The sequence below is a fragment of the Coregonus clupeaformis genome, chromosome 10 (genome assembly GCF_020615455.1).
Source record: "Coregonus clupeaformis isolate EN_2021a chromosome 10, ASM2061545v1, whole genome shotgun sequence".
Classification (NCBI taxonomy): domain Eukaryota; kingdom Metazoa; phylum Chordata; class Actinopteri; order Salmoniformes; family Salmonidae; genus Coregonus; species Coregonus clupeaformis.
Genome location: NC_059201.1, coordinates 380,513 through 394,707, shown reverse-complemented (window position 1 = coordinate 394,707; position 14,195 = coordinate 380,513). Strand labels below are relative to the sequence as shown.

The 14,195-nt window shown below is 45.7% G+C and overlaps 1 protein-coding gene across 5 annotated transcripts in view; it reads left to right on the top strand.

The window, feature by feature from the left end:
• The window catches only part of LOC121558649 (microtubule-associated tumor suppressor 1), a 78,845-nt gene that overhangs the window by 20,130 nt on the left and 44,520 nt on the right, over positions 1-14,195 (top strand). For 4 of the 5 annotated variants that reach the window (XM_045222788.1, XM_041872064.2, XM_041872061.2 and 1 more), the window contains exons 2-3: positions 7,224-9,161; positions 10,607-10,841. In XM_045222788.1, the coding sequence (XP_045078723.1) occupies positions 7,569-9,161; positions 10,607-10,841 (1,828 nt within the window). In that variant the 5' untranslated portion in view covers positions 7,224-7,568. The remainder of the gene's footprint in view (positions 1-7,223; positions 9,162-10,606; positions 10,842-14,195) is intronic. The other variant, XM_041872062.2, reaches the window with a different exon arrangement.

Genomic DNA, 14,195 nt, shown 5'->3' with positions numbered 1-14,195 from the left:
TGTTGCTGCCATGCTATGTTGTTGTCTTAGGTCTCTCTTTATGTAGTGTTGTGTTGTCTCTCTTGTTGTGATGTGTTTGGTCCTATATTTATATATATTATTTTTTAAATCCCAGCCCCCGTCCCCGCAGGAGGCCTTTTGCCTTTTGGTAGGCTGTCATTTTAAATAAGAATTTGTTCTTAACTGACTTGCCTAGTTAAATAAAATAAATAAAAAATGTTGATGCTACCTCTGCTAAGTCTGTCATGTTGTCTCAATCTAATGTTGGCTTGCGTACCTTTTCTAGTTTTCTTCCCTAGTTAGGTTATGAGTTCTAGGCTAATAGTTCAGTGCAGTGGTGCCTTTTTTAAACCTCTGAATCTCTCAACTTCCCCTCCACCTCTCCATCCCTCTCTTTATAGTACCCGACAGGCGGGCACTAAAGCGCGGCAGGGTCTCTCTCCCCCCTCCAACAATCACCACGCGTGTACATTTACCCATAACCCCCGGGGGACGAAGACCTAAGAGCATAACGTGAACGGACACCAACTCTTAGATGTGGGGAACGCAGCTCTGACTGAAGCCCAGGAAGTCAGGCTGAGTCGCAAATGGCACCCTACTCCCTAAGTGCACTACTTTTGACCAGGGCCTATAGGGTTACCCACAGCGCTCTGGTCAAAGTAGTGCACTATATAGGGAATAGGGTACCATTTGTGACCAAACGTGCCGCTCGCTGTTTCCTTAATTATAATGATCCTGCATAGGCTAGTGTGTAGAGATGGGAGGATGTCATTGGAGTGTGGGAATCACTGTTACTAAATGGAGTTGATCCAATGATATGTAAGGATCCATTGGATCGTACATTGAGGAGTGCTGCAGTCTCTTTCTAAGAGGTCAATTCTACTTGAACTTCACACTATGGTGCCGAACCTAACCGTGCACTTTTAGTGTGGTCGGCATGGTAGTCTGTAAAGTAAGTAAGTATGCTTGTTGAAATTCTTACTCCCCAGGGGCCTCATTTATAAACGTTGTGTACGCACAAAATATGCCTCAAAACATGCGTGCGCCAAGTTGGCATTTATAAAAAATATCCTCCCACAAACTTTAGACCATGTGTACACACAGTTTGTAGTGGTTGAAGTGTTCCATTGCAAAAAGGCAAAAGTAACCTAGTGCAGGAATATATTACATTTGACATTTAGCAGACGCTCTTATCCAGAGCGACTTACAGGAGCAATTAGGGTTAAGTGCCTTGCTCAAGGGCACATCGACAGATTTTTCACCTAGTCGGCTCTGGATTAGAACCAGCGACCTTTCGGTTACTGCCACAACGCTCTTAACCACGAAGCTACCTGACTTATGAATAACCAAAAAACAGCTAGCTAAATAGAATAACCAGATGCAGTTATTGTCTGTTAGTGAGATGAGCGTAAAATTGATTTCTTTTATCTTTGCATTCTAAAATAATTAGAAATCTATGTCATTTCCATGATCATTGCAGTATAAATTATTTGTCTTTTCTCACTATCGGCCTACAATATACCATCTCGGACGGTATTTTAAAGTATTTTGCTCTATCCGATCCAATCCGATCCGAAGTGCAGTTTAACAGTAGAACAGACAGTTCACCTTTTCCATAGATTTTTTCAGGCTACGTCTGAATAGCCTACTGTAATGTCACATTTCTCGAGTAGCCTAGACAACATTTCATTTATAAGCATAATACATAACCATTGCAGAATAAATTCCTCACCTTTTCTGGCCAAGAGTTCATATTCCCGAAGTAGCCATACAACAAATTACCATGCGCATCTCTAATTTAATTGGGCCTATTAGATAGGCTATTACAATTAAACGTTTTTGCTCTATGCATCCGAAAGGTAGCGCGGTTTATAACAGACAGTAGAATTTAACAGGTGAACAGACAGTTGATCTTTTGAATTGAAGTGTGTACAGTCGTGGTCAAACGTTTTGAGAATGACACAAGTATTGGTCTTCACAAAGTTTGCTGCTTCAGTGTTATTAGATATTTTTGTCAGATGTTACTATGGTATACTGAAGTATAATTATAAGCATTCCATAAGTGTCAAAGGCATTTATTGACAATTACATTAAGTTTATGCAAAGAGTCAGTATTTGCAGTGTTGACCCTTCTTTTTCAAGACCTCTGCAATCCGCCCTGGCATGCTGTCAATTAACTTCTGGGCCACATCCTGACTGATGGCAGCCCATTCTTGCATAATCAATGCTTGGAGTTTGTCCAAATTTGTGGGTTTTTGTTTGTCCACCCGCCTCTTGAGGATTGACCACAAGTTCTCAATGGGATTAAGGTCTGGGGATTTTCCTTGCCATGGACCCAAAATATCGATGTTTTGTTCCCGAGCCACTTAGTTATCACTTTTGCCTTATGGCAAGGTGCTCCATCATGCTGGAAAAGGCATTGTTCGTCACCAAACTGTTCTTGGATGGTTGGGAGAAGTTGCTCTCTGAGGATGTGTTGGTACCATTCTTTATTCATGGCTGTGTTCTTAGGCAAAATTGTGAGTGAGTCCACTCCCTTGGCTGAGAAGCAACACCACACATGAATGGTCTCAGGATGCTTTACTGTTGGCATGACACAGGACTGATGGTAGCGCTCACCTTGTCTTCTCCGGACAAGCTTTTTTCCGGATGCCCCAAACAATCGGAAAGGGGATTCATCAGAGAAAATGACTTTACCCCAGTCCTCAGCAGTCCAATCCCTGTACCTTTTGCAGAATATCAGTCTGTCCCTGATGTTTTTCCTGGAGAGAAGTGGCTTCCTCACTGCCCTTCTTGACACCAGGCCTTCCTCCAAAAGTCTTTGCCTCACTGTGCGTGCAGATGCACTCACACCTGCCTGCTGCCATTCCTGAGCAAGCTCTGCACTGGTGGTGCCCCGATCCCGCAGCTGAATCAACTTTAGGAGACGGTCCTGGCGCTTGCTGGACTTTCTTGGGCGCCCTGACGCAACAATTGAACCTCTCTCCTTGAAGTTCTTGATGATCCGATAAATGGTTGATTTAGGTGCAATCTTACTAGCAGCAATCTCCTTGCCTGTGAAGCCCTTTTTGTGCAAAGCAATGATGACGGCACGTGTTTCCTTGCAGGTAACCATGGTTAACAGAGGAAGAACAATGATTTCAAGCACCACCCTCCTTTTAAAGCTTCCAGTCTGTTATTCAATCAGCATGACAGAGTGATCTCCAGCCTTGTCCTCGTCAACACTCTCACCTGTGTTAATGAGAGAATCACTGACATGATGGCAGCTGGTCCTTTTGTGGCAGGGCTGAAATGCAGTGGAAATTGTATTTTTGGGATTAAGTTCATTTTCATGGCAAAGAGGGACTTTGCAATTAATTGCAATTCATCTGATCACTCTTCATAACATTCTGGAGTATATGCAAATTGCCATCATAAAAACTGTGGCAGCAGACTTTGAAAATTTAATATTTGTGTAATTCTCAAATCTTTTGACCACGACTGTAGGCTACCACTGTAAGTAGGCCTACTGTAGTTTGTAAATATTCAAAGGAAACCAATATTTCAGAATTCACAGGCAGTGCAGCATATTTAGGTTTGGATAAAGTAAATGCTAAACATTATTGAATTAAAACTATCTGTTTACAGGTCCACAACAATTTGCAATTGTGTTTCTGTTTTAGAAACGGTCAGATAGCCTACAGCAAATGTCTTGGCCTAATTCCAATACTTCCAAAGTATACAGCAAATAAGGGCGTTATTGTCACCATAAAAGGTGAAAGATGGGCATTAAATTTTAAATGCTCGTTCATGCGCGCACAGTTTTACGACAGGTCTGATTTATTTAGAGAGGGCAACTGAGATGACAGAGGACGAGTGCAGATGCTCGGGAGTACATCAAGGTTACATGACAGTTGCCGACGTGCAGTGAGCCTAGCTACCGGCTACAGAGACCAGTTGGTTTGCAGACCAGTCATCATTGCTCCGGGTCCAGACCTGTCTGACCCTGTCCCTGACCAAGGCTCCTGAGACTTCCAGCTGGCTCTGACCGACTGATACACCCTCCCTCCTTCCACACAGACATTTATCACACCATGTCACATGATTAATTTGTTTATTTAATTATTTGTTTATTTATTTAGATGGACTGCACATCAGCTCTTAGCTGCCAATGTTGTACACCTTGACAATCAACTAAACCTTAATATAAACTGGGTGGTTCGAGCCCTGAATGCTGATTGGCTGACAGCCGTGGTATATCAGACCGTATACCGCGGGTATGACAGACGTTGGTAACCAGTTTATAATAGCAATAAGGCACCTCGGGGTTTGTGGTATATGGCCAATATACCACGGCTAAGGGCTGTGTCCAGGAACTCCGCGTTGTGTCGTGCGTAAGAACAGCCCTTAGCCGTGGTATATTGGCCATATACCACACCTCCTCAAGCCTTATTGCGTAAATATAGCATTCATGAAGTCTTCATAACACTCTTTTGTCATAGGAGACACACAATTCTCTTGACATTAAACCTCAGCGCTAACAACCCTTAAACACTAACAACCCCCTCAGCATGGTAGAGCTGTACAGTGCTACAGGGGTACCTCCCTCCTCCTGGATTGAGGTAAATGCCAAAGGGCAGTGGGACTCTGTCTCAGGTGTACCAGCTCACCTGTCAGCTAGCGTTCCCACAACGGCAGCGGGCTAATGCATGTTTGATAAGGCCAGTGTGATACACACACACACACACACACACTCAGGTCTGCAGTCGCCCGCCCAGCCCTAACTCATGCATTAGAAATGAGACCGGGTCACCCGGGGAAGAGACACCACAACATCAGTAACAACTCAGAACAGCAGAGGGAAGGGGATACTGTTAGACATGGTCACTGACTGGATGCAGTGAATACACCCTTCATTTGCTACTACCTGCTTCCCACGCATCAGATGAACCGTGATGGCATTATGTCAAAGTGATGGCATTTAGAAATACCTATTAGCCTGCTGAATGAAGTGGTTAATGCCATCATTGTGCATATGAATGGCTTCCTAAATGTTTTATTTAGTCAACCTATATTCATCCAGGCAAGTCAGTTAAAGATGCACTTGGCAGAAATCGCTCCGCCATTTCAGTTTATGTGACAAAACAAGCAAGTAAAGTATAGAGAATCATTGTACCATCTAAACCGCTGTGAAATATATTTTCCATAACCAACAATATTGTATTTTCAGCTGTTTGAAGCTGGTGTACAAAACCCAAAGTAAAAGATGCAAAAACTAAACTTAAAAACGGGAAGCATAGAAATAGCGCACATAGAACAGATCTACCACTTCTTAGACTTGCTTTCAATGAGAATAACAGATCTATAACTCACATTTCTATGTGTATGTGGTCGGGTCGCCCAAAAAGTTACCTATTGCAGCTTTGAGAACTAATTCTCACATACCATGACAACCTGACAAGTATTGGGTTGGTTGATCATGTTTGAGTGTGCAGTAGGGTTGACCATGTTGTTGGGGTAAATAGGGGTGGAGTTTATAGAGAACACGCTAGGTGAGGCAGTACTATCGGTCGCACTCACTGTTGTCTAGGTGTAGTAGTGAGCTCATAGGCTCTATATGCTTCCTATTGTCGCTGGGCCATTCATTGAAGCAGCACTGTCCTGGATATGAAAATAAAACTGATCCTTATTATAGCCCCTCTCATTCTCACTCTGACCCATATTAACACACACACACACTGACAGGCAGGTGGGAGTCTTTTAGCCTGTATACCACAAGCTATCTATCTTAGTTTTTGGATATGGAGCTGCAGTTTGTTCCTCGTTCAGACCAAGCTCTCGCATCTGTAGTCCAAAGGTTTATAACACGTGTTCCCAGAGGACTGCTAGCCGTTCCTCGCTAGCTAAATGGAGGTTCCTCTCTCTCTCTCTCTCTCTCCGGATCTTTCCCTCTCAGGAACCTGCTGCATATCTGTTGTTGTTTCCGTGGGAAAAGCAAAGTGACTCCATCTGGTGTTGCAGTATCTCAGCAAACATGCTTTCCTCTTCATCGTTATCATGTGCAAAATATCTGGGGTGTGTTCATTAAAGTGCAACGTAACAAAACGTTTTCCTATCGGATTAGTTCAGGTCGTCCTACCATGTTTGTCTGTTTTTCTGACGTTTGGTGCCTAATGAATGCCACCCCGATCTTTTCTGTTTCTCCATTTAGTTCAGTTTAGTCTCTGTCTCTGCATTCACCCTCATACTGCGCATGTCCCAAATGGCACCCTATTCTGGAGTTTCCCAACTCCAGTCCTCCAGTGCCCCCAAAAGCACACATTTTTGTTGTAGTCGCCCAGACAAACTCACCTGATTCAACTCATTGAGGGCTTGATGATTCGTTGACAAGTTGAATCAGGTGTGGTTGTCCGGGGTTACAACAAAAATGTGTGCTTTTGGGGGTACTGGAGGACTGGAGTTGGGAAACACTGCCCTACTGCACTACCTTTGACCAGAGCGCTATGGGGCCTGCTCAAAAGTAGTGCACTAAATGGTGAATAGGGTGCCATTTGGGACGTACACTACTGTACGTCTATGGCCTTTCTAACATTGCCTAAGCTTCGACAGAGCTGTTGTTTGTAACTTTTATGAAAGGCCATTTCTGGAACAGTGTGGTGAGGCTCTTTGTAGTGTCACCTCCTATCAATACTAAATACAGAGACCAACTTTCCAGCATCTTTACTGTTCCCCTGGTTATGAGTATCAAAGCCAGTTTCATTAATAAGGGAGAATATTTTGTCCTAAGCTGGTTGACCTCATTGGTTTAAATGGCAACAGATTTCTGCTTATTGTAATACCACCTACTGTATGAATGGCAGGGTATCAGTTGTTTGAAGATACTTCCAAGAGAAAATGATTTTGAATTTGGGATTCAAGCATTACACGAGTTTCCATATCATAAGTAATTAGGTTATGTTGATACACTGTGTGCTTTTGTTAAAATGTGTGGCGTTGTAGTGCATTTTTAGTGGTGTAATATCCAGTTTAATCACTTCCTATATTTGACCAACAGAGGGCAGCAGAGTTCTCTCTCTCTCTGTCATGCTCTCTCGCTCTCTCTCTCTGTCTGTCTCTGTTTATGAAACTGTTATGTTCATATCGTAGACACTGTCAAGTAAAGTCTTATCGGCATTGGAGATAATAAATTGATAACTGTGATGTGATATTGATGCCTGTGTTTCCTTGTCGTTGTGTTTTCAAAGGAGGACTCTGAAGAGTATGGACTCCACTCCAGTGACTGAACTAAGGGGTCAGTTGAAGGGGCCTTAGAAGGGGACCACTCCTCACTTCTAGTCCAAAAGTGCACTTCAATATCTACCTCCCAGTGACTCCTAGGCCTATAGGGACCACTGACTACTTATCACTGGTATTGAGTTGATCTGAGTCAGCTTTAATCAATGACTCACCTTCCTCAATAGACGTCTGCCTACGTAGATGAACAAGAGTTGCTGTAAGCATGGAGTTGTCAGTGGTTTGACCTTGTTTTGAGGTCTTTAGCAGTTAGCAGCATTAGCTTTCCCCACGCACCACCCAGGACCAGGCCAGAGATGAGTGTGTCTCAGCCCGGGGAACGCGTCCCCGTCGGGGGCATGAACAGCTCCGGAATGAGGCTCCCCCTCCTCCGCACCGGCGACCAAAATGGCAATGCTTTCCCTGTCTCCTCTTCCTCCTCTTCCTCTTCCTCCCCAGACTCCCTGCAGAGTCTGAGCAGCCTGGACGTCGACATGGAATGCGTGATGACGACCCAAATCAAAATGGCCGGCGTCTCACCCGCTGAGGAACCGCCTCAGACAGAGTTCTCGGAATCCAACGAGAACTCGGTGTCTGTCTACGTGGACGCTGATGAGGACTCCTGGAACGACAACCTGACCCTCGCCATGAGCATTGCTGGGATACGGGAGCATAGCAACGGTATCCAGGGCGATCTCCATGATGACGTCAGCAGTGTGGCGAGCAACAGCGGTGGGAGAAGGGACTCTTCTCCGGACTCTGCGGCCACGGAGATCCCCGGTGACGATGATGATGTTGAAGATGATGAGGAAGGGTCGTTCCTGTCGATGAGCTCGGACATGGTGATGAGGAGAATCAGCCTGAGCGACTCGGAGCGGCTCCCCAGCAGCGGGGTGTCCATCCTGGAGGACTCGGACACGGCCTCCCCCTCTACCACTGCTCCCATCCAAGCTCCACTCTCCGCCCCACTACCTGACCTCTGTAAGGGCCTTGAGGGGAGGAAGAGTCCTCATGCTGGGTCCGTCACCATGGAACTCCAGAACCTCCAGACCAGGGGCAGGAGCTCACCAGGTCTGCCCGATAGAGAGGCGGTTCAGGTGGGAGTGGATCTGCCCGAGGAGGCCTGCCCTCTGGATGTTCTCCCCATGGGGGAGGCAGCAGACACTGAGCCTGGTGTGGCACTAGAGGTTATTCTCAGTGAGACTATAGTGTCTCCTGATTCTCAAGGCTTCACCGTCATCTCCCAGACCTCCACCCCAGTACAAGTCTCCAAGGGTGTGGATTTGGCAGTGTCCCCCTTTACCGTTCCCCAGTCTCCAAACGAAGGGTCCCAGGGTGCGAGCCCCGGCTTCCGCAAGACCAAGCAACACCCGGGTGCAACTCGGGTCAAACTGAACGCCGCCATCGCCAAGACAACGGTCACCACAACATCCAAACCTGGTAAGACTGACATCAAGAGGTTCCCCAAACCCGACCTGAAGAACGTCAAGTCTAAGATCATGTCCAGGCCCACCTCTGCACCCAGAACAGCCAATCAGACGCAGGGAAAAGCTGCTCCAGCCAATGAAAAGAAAGCCCCAGACGGAGTCAAAAGGCAAAGGTCGTCTTTGGGTCAAACCAAAGTAGCTTCGCTGAAGCCGGGCACCAAACCCAGACCCAATCAAAACGCTGAGCCCAGAGTCTCTAACCAATCAGAGAAGAGTAGGACGGGCACTGTAGCCAATGGTATTCGCTCCACCTCCAGCAGCTCTCTGGGTTCAGAGTTGGCTGTGGATGGGCACCAGAGGACCCCTGGAGAGGGTGTCCCAAATGGAGAAGAGAAGGGTACTACAGGAGGGTGTACTAGAGAGGACACTACAGAGGGAGCAGGGGGTGAGACGCCTGCAGAACAAAGGAGAAGCAACGGCACGGTAAGTAGTGTGTGTTCTCTCTCTCTCTCTCTCTGTCTCTCTCTGTCTCTAGCTCTCTCTCTCTCTCTCTCTCTCTCTGTCTCTAGCTCTCTCTCTCTCTCTCTCTCTCTCTCTCTCTCTCTCTCTCTCTCTCTCTCTCTCTCTCTCTCTCTCTCTCTCTCTCTCTCTCTCTCTCTCTCTCTCTCTCTCTCTCTCTCTCTCTCTCTCTCTCTCTCTCTCTCTCTCTCTCTCTCTCTCTCTCTCTCTCTCTCTCTCCCTTGATGTAAACACTGATCAGTACGTCACATGATAGAAGACCCCACACCAGATTGCCCTCACCCAATTCAACTTGGTCAGATCAGTGATTTCCTCCAAGAAGTTAGGAAGGATGTATTTTTAGTATCCACAACAGGGCCTGTTAGTGAACTGACTGAGATTTGCAGTCACCAGGAACATACTGTACTTTATCATGATGATATGACGCATGTATAGACCAAACCCAAGGCTGGTTTCATCCCTAAACGGTTTGGAGCAGTGGTTTTAGGTGAGGGAGTGGTTTTTTGTTGGCATTTTTCCTTTAAAACCATTGACAGGTTTCAACTCTTCCTGTGTTTGTGAGTGGCGTGATTGAATAGTTGCTCAGGCAAGTCTGAAGTCTGGCTGTGAGCATGTCATCACATGACTTAACTATGTTGTTATTCAGGCTTAAGTAATCCCTGGCTAGAGGGCTTTGGGTTTAAATGTCAACTGTATCATTCACTGCAGAGCGTTTTCAAGACCAGTTATACTGTTGAACATTGAACACAGACGGTTTTTGTTTTTGGGTTCTGTTGAACGACAACATGAAGTGCAGCGAGCCCAATCATTTTCTATGGAATGTCTTGACATCTGTGTGTGTGTGTGACACGTCGGTTGTTGAGAATGTTCCGCCACATTCTGTTCTCAGTTTGAAACTGTCCTCAGGACAGATTTGTTTCTCAGACACTTCTCATATGAAGGCAAAAGCCATTTGTCAAACTGTTCTGAACAGCCTAAGAATAGTCGGAACATTTATAGTAGTCAGTTAAGTATTTTCTTTGAAAACTCGCCTGCAAACTCACTCCATATGTACCCTGTGTTTATAGAAGACGAAAGAGGGAGGAATTTGAAAGAGGGAGAGGAAAGAATGAGGGAGGAAAGAAAGAGAGAGAGAAACTGGTCCCAGCAGTGAATCCCAGAGGGAATGTAGTACAATAGCAACATTTTTTACCTCAGAGTTCCAGCCTACTCCTATTTCCCCTTCCTTCCTCCTCCCTCCCTCTCTCTCTCTCTCCTCCCCCTCCTTCTCACTCCTCCTGCCTGTGTGCGTCTACTTCCACATTTCTGCCTCCGACTCTGTAATGGCCAACACCATGGTCTCGGTGCGCAGCTCCGAGCTGGGCCCCATGGGCTGGGACGCGGTAACTAAACGACAGCTCTTTCTGCAGAAGGTCTCCTCCAAGCTGGGGACCTCATCGGCCAGGCAGCTGCCACAGGTCAAGGGCAGGGGGGCCGGGGGAGCGAGCAACACTGGGGGACCCTCCCTGTCTCCCACCTCTCCAGCTCCAGTAGGAGGGAGTCTTGGCTCCAGGCTGCCCCCTCCTGCTCCTCCTACGACGGGGAAAGACGGCCAGACCACTGGGAGTGGGTCTCCACCGAGAGGACGACCAAGTCAGCCAGCTGGTGAGTACACACACACACACACACACACACACACACACGATCTCTCTGTTGCTCCATGTGTTTGTTTCTGTCTGATTGTCTTGATCTGATCTGTGTTGATTGTGTGTGTGTGTGTGTGTGTGTGTGGCGCGTACGAGTGTGTGTCTTGTTCACCCAAACCAGAGTGTGTGTTTAAAGTGTCCTTGTCTCTGACACTGCAGAGCTGACAGTTAAAATGCTTTTCACGGTCCACTGCACCTCACAAGCACACACACACACATTCTCTCACGCACAGTTTCAAGTCTGTACACACACAGCAATGTCTGTTCTACACTGTCATTTCTTCACTTTGTCAAGTTGCGGGCGGGCGGGCGGGCGGGCGTGTGGATCTCCAGACTGTGTGTTTCTGCTTGGGTCTGTCTCAGTGCTGCACAGTTACATAAGATAACTCACTCTCTCTATTTTCTCTCTCTCTCTCTCTCTCTCTCTCTCTCTCTCTCTCTCTCTCTCTCTCTCTCTCTCTGTCTCTGTCTCTGTCTCTCTCTCTCTGTCTGTTACATCATGTTCCCTCACCACATGTAGCCTACTGCATCTTTTAAGAGCCATTTAAAATGGGAGACTGACTGTGTGTGTTTGCCTGTGACCTTGCATGTGTCTGGGGTCTAATTTTACTCCAACTTCCCTCTCAGTGTGTCCTCAGAGGAAGTTGAAAGCATATGTAACCTTGTCTCTCTCTCTGTCTCTGTCTCTCTCTCTCTCTCTCTCTCTGTCTCTGTCTCTCTCTGTCTCTCTCACTCTCTCTCTCTCTCTCTCTCTCTCTCTGTCTCTGTCTCTGTCTCTCTCTCTCTGTCTCTCTCACTCTCTCTCTCTCTCTCTCTCTCTCTCTGTCTCTCTCTTTCTCTCTCCTTCTCTCTCTCTTTCTCTGTCTGTCTCTCTCTCTATGTATCTCTCTCTATGTATCTCTCTCTCTGTCTCTCTCTCTCTCTGTCGCTCTCTCTGTCTCTCTCTCTCTCTCTCTATGTCTCTGTCTCTGTCTCTCTCTCTCTCTCTCTCTCTCTCTCTCTGTCTCTCTCTCTCTCTGTCTCTCTCACTCTCTCTTTGTGTCTTTCTCTCCTTCTTCCTTCTTTTTGGATTATTTCTTTCTTTCGGGTCCTCTCTTCCTTTTGCCCGAGGGGTTTGATCTAATGTTTGTTCCTCTGTGTCCCCATACACACAAAAGGCTTTCTTTTCTTGCGTCTGCTAAATGACTTAAATGTGTGATGTGGGTCATTTGGAGTGAGTCCCAAATGGTACCCTATTCCCTATATAGTGCACTGCTTTTGACAAGAGCCTTATGGGCCCTAGTAAAACTTAGTGCACTATATAGGGAATAGGGTGTCATTTGGGACGTAGTCTTAGTTATGTGAGACATCAACATGTTGTCTTCCATCTAGTCTCCAAGAGGCCGATTCAGACTTAGAAAATGTGCGCCTTTCTTACTCACTTCTCAGTATTTGGTATTCAGACTTACCTTATTCAGTCGCGTAACGCGCTCTGCAGGTGTGGCTGAATACATTTTATTCAACCGCTGAAAACCCTCCCACTTGCTGGCCAACAGATTTTCTTGTGGCATTTTCATTCAGTAGGGTTTTCAGTACATTTATCTTAAGCCATCCCTTTAAATACGGTGTAATTTTGTCGACAGACTCACTAGAATATATTGAGAGAATGGGTTCGGAATATTAGGGACCAATGAAAGAAAGCCGTCTAAATACATGCATTTTCGTCTCCATTTCACATTTACAGACGCTCTTATCCAGAGCGACTTACAGGAGCAAATAGGGTTAAGTGCCTTGCTCAAGGGCACATCTGCTGATTTTTCATGTAGTCGGCTCGGGGATTCGAACCAGCGACCTTTCGGTTACTGGCCCAACACTCTTAACCGCTAGGCTACCTGCCACCCCGTTTTAGCACCAATTGTTAGATTTAAAAATAGTCTGATCTTGTAGATTATTTAGGGTTAGGAAAGTATTTATGAATCATAAAACACAGGTTTGGAGAGCCTTTAATAAAAAATACAGTGGTTTGATTCATCCTGAAAACTGCCATATTCAGTTTTTCAACCCATGGTAACCCATGGTAATGTTGGAAAATGTTTGTACATAGAATTATGATAGGGAGAATAGTGTACAATAGTAGGCTACACCCTCGTCTATTGCCTGCACTTACCTGCATTAACCATCAGGTTCTGACTGTTACGGCGTGGTCTGCGCTCCCCTCCATAACCATTTAATTCGCCTACATGTCATTTTTTTTTATATCAACTGTTACTAATGATCGTCAGCAACAACCACATGAACGTGACGGCGTTGACAGTGGAAGCAAATGAATGTAAACCAAACAATGTAATGATAATGCTATACCACCTGAAGGGAACTATCAGTAAATTGGCACCTGAATATGTGTGGTTGACCTTATTCATGGTTTCCTGCTCGTAAAGGGGGTGGACTTAAGAGGGAATGAAGTCAAGGTCAGAATACGGCGTATCTGTAGACACACCTCCGCCACTCCTTCATTTATTTATTTATGTCCCCTGTAGCTAAGTTGGTAGAGCATGGCGCTTGCAACGCCAGGGTTGTGGGTTCGTTTCCCACGGGGGGCCAGTATGAAAATGTATGCACTCACTAACTGTAAGTCGCTCTGGATAAGAGCGTCTGCTAAATGACTAAAATGTAATTCAATCTCCACCCCAAACGAATAGCAGGTGAATAGCATGCTATTCTCATGCTTAAGTTTAAGGTCAGAATACGCATAGAGAGAAAAGTGCATAAAATTCGGGAGCGGATCGGATATGAGGGGGTGTGTGTGGAAGAATGAATCTGTCGGAAAACGTCAAATTCTGAGTGGACAATAGTTTGCTTGTTTCTGAAAAAACTGTGCCAAATTTGACCCCGAACTCTGGCCATGTTGAAAAGGCGCCTTTGAGAGGCACATTCAGAAACCTTCTCCACACAAATAAAAGTTCAAAGGCTGTCTGTTACTCAATCACCATCATTTGTTCCCAAATGTCATATGTGGTTACTGAGGCAACATGCTTGTGTTCAAAGAAATGCTTGTGCTTGTGTTCATTCTTACCTTGTTGTGAACACTCACCACGAGGTGAACACACAGAGCTCCAAATGTTGCCTAGGTAACATAAACATGTCTATTTGTGTCTTCCTAAGATATTCAGGCAACCAACACACAGTTCTCAATTATACACTGAGTATACAAAACATTATGCTCTTTCCATGGCATAGACTGACCAGGTGAATCCAGGTGAAAGCTATGATCCCTTATTGATGTCACTTGTTAAATCCACTTCAATCAGTGTTGATGATTTTTAAGCCTTGAGAC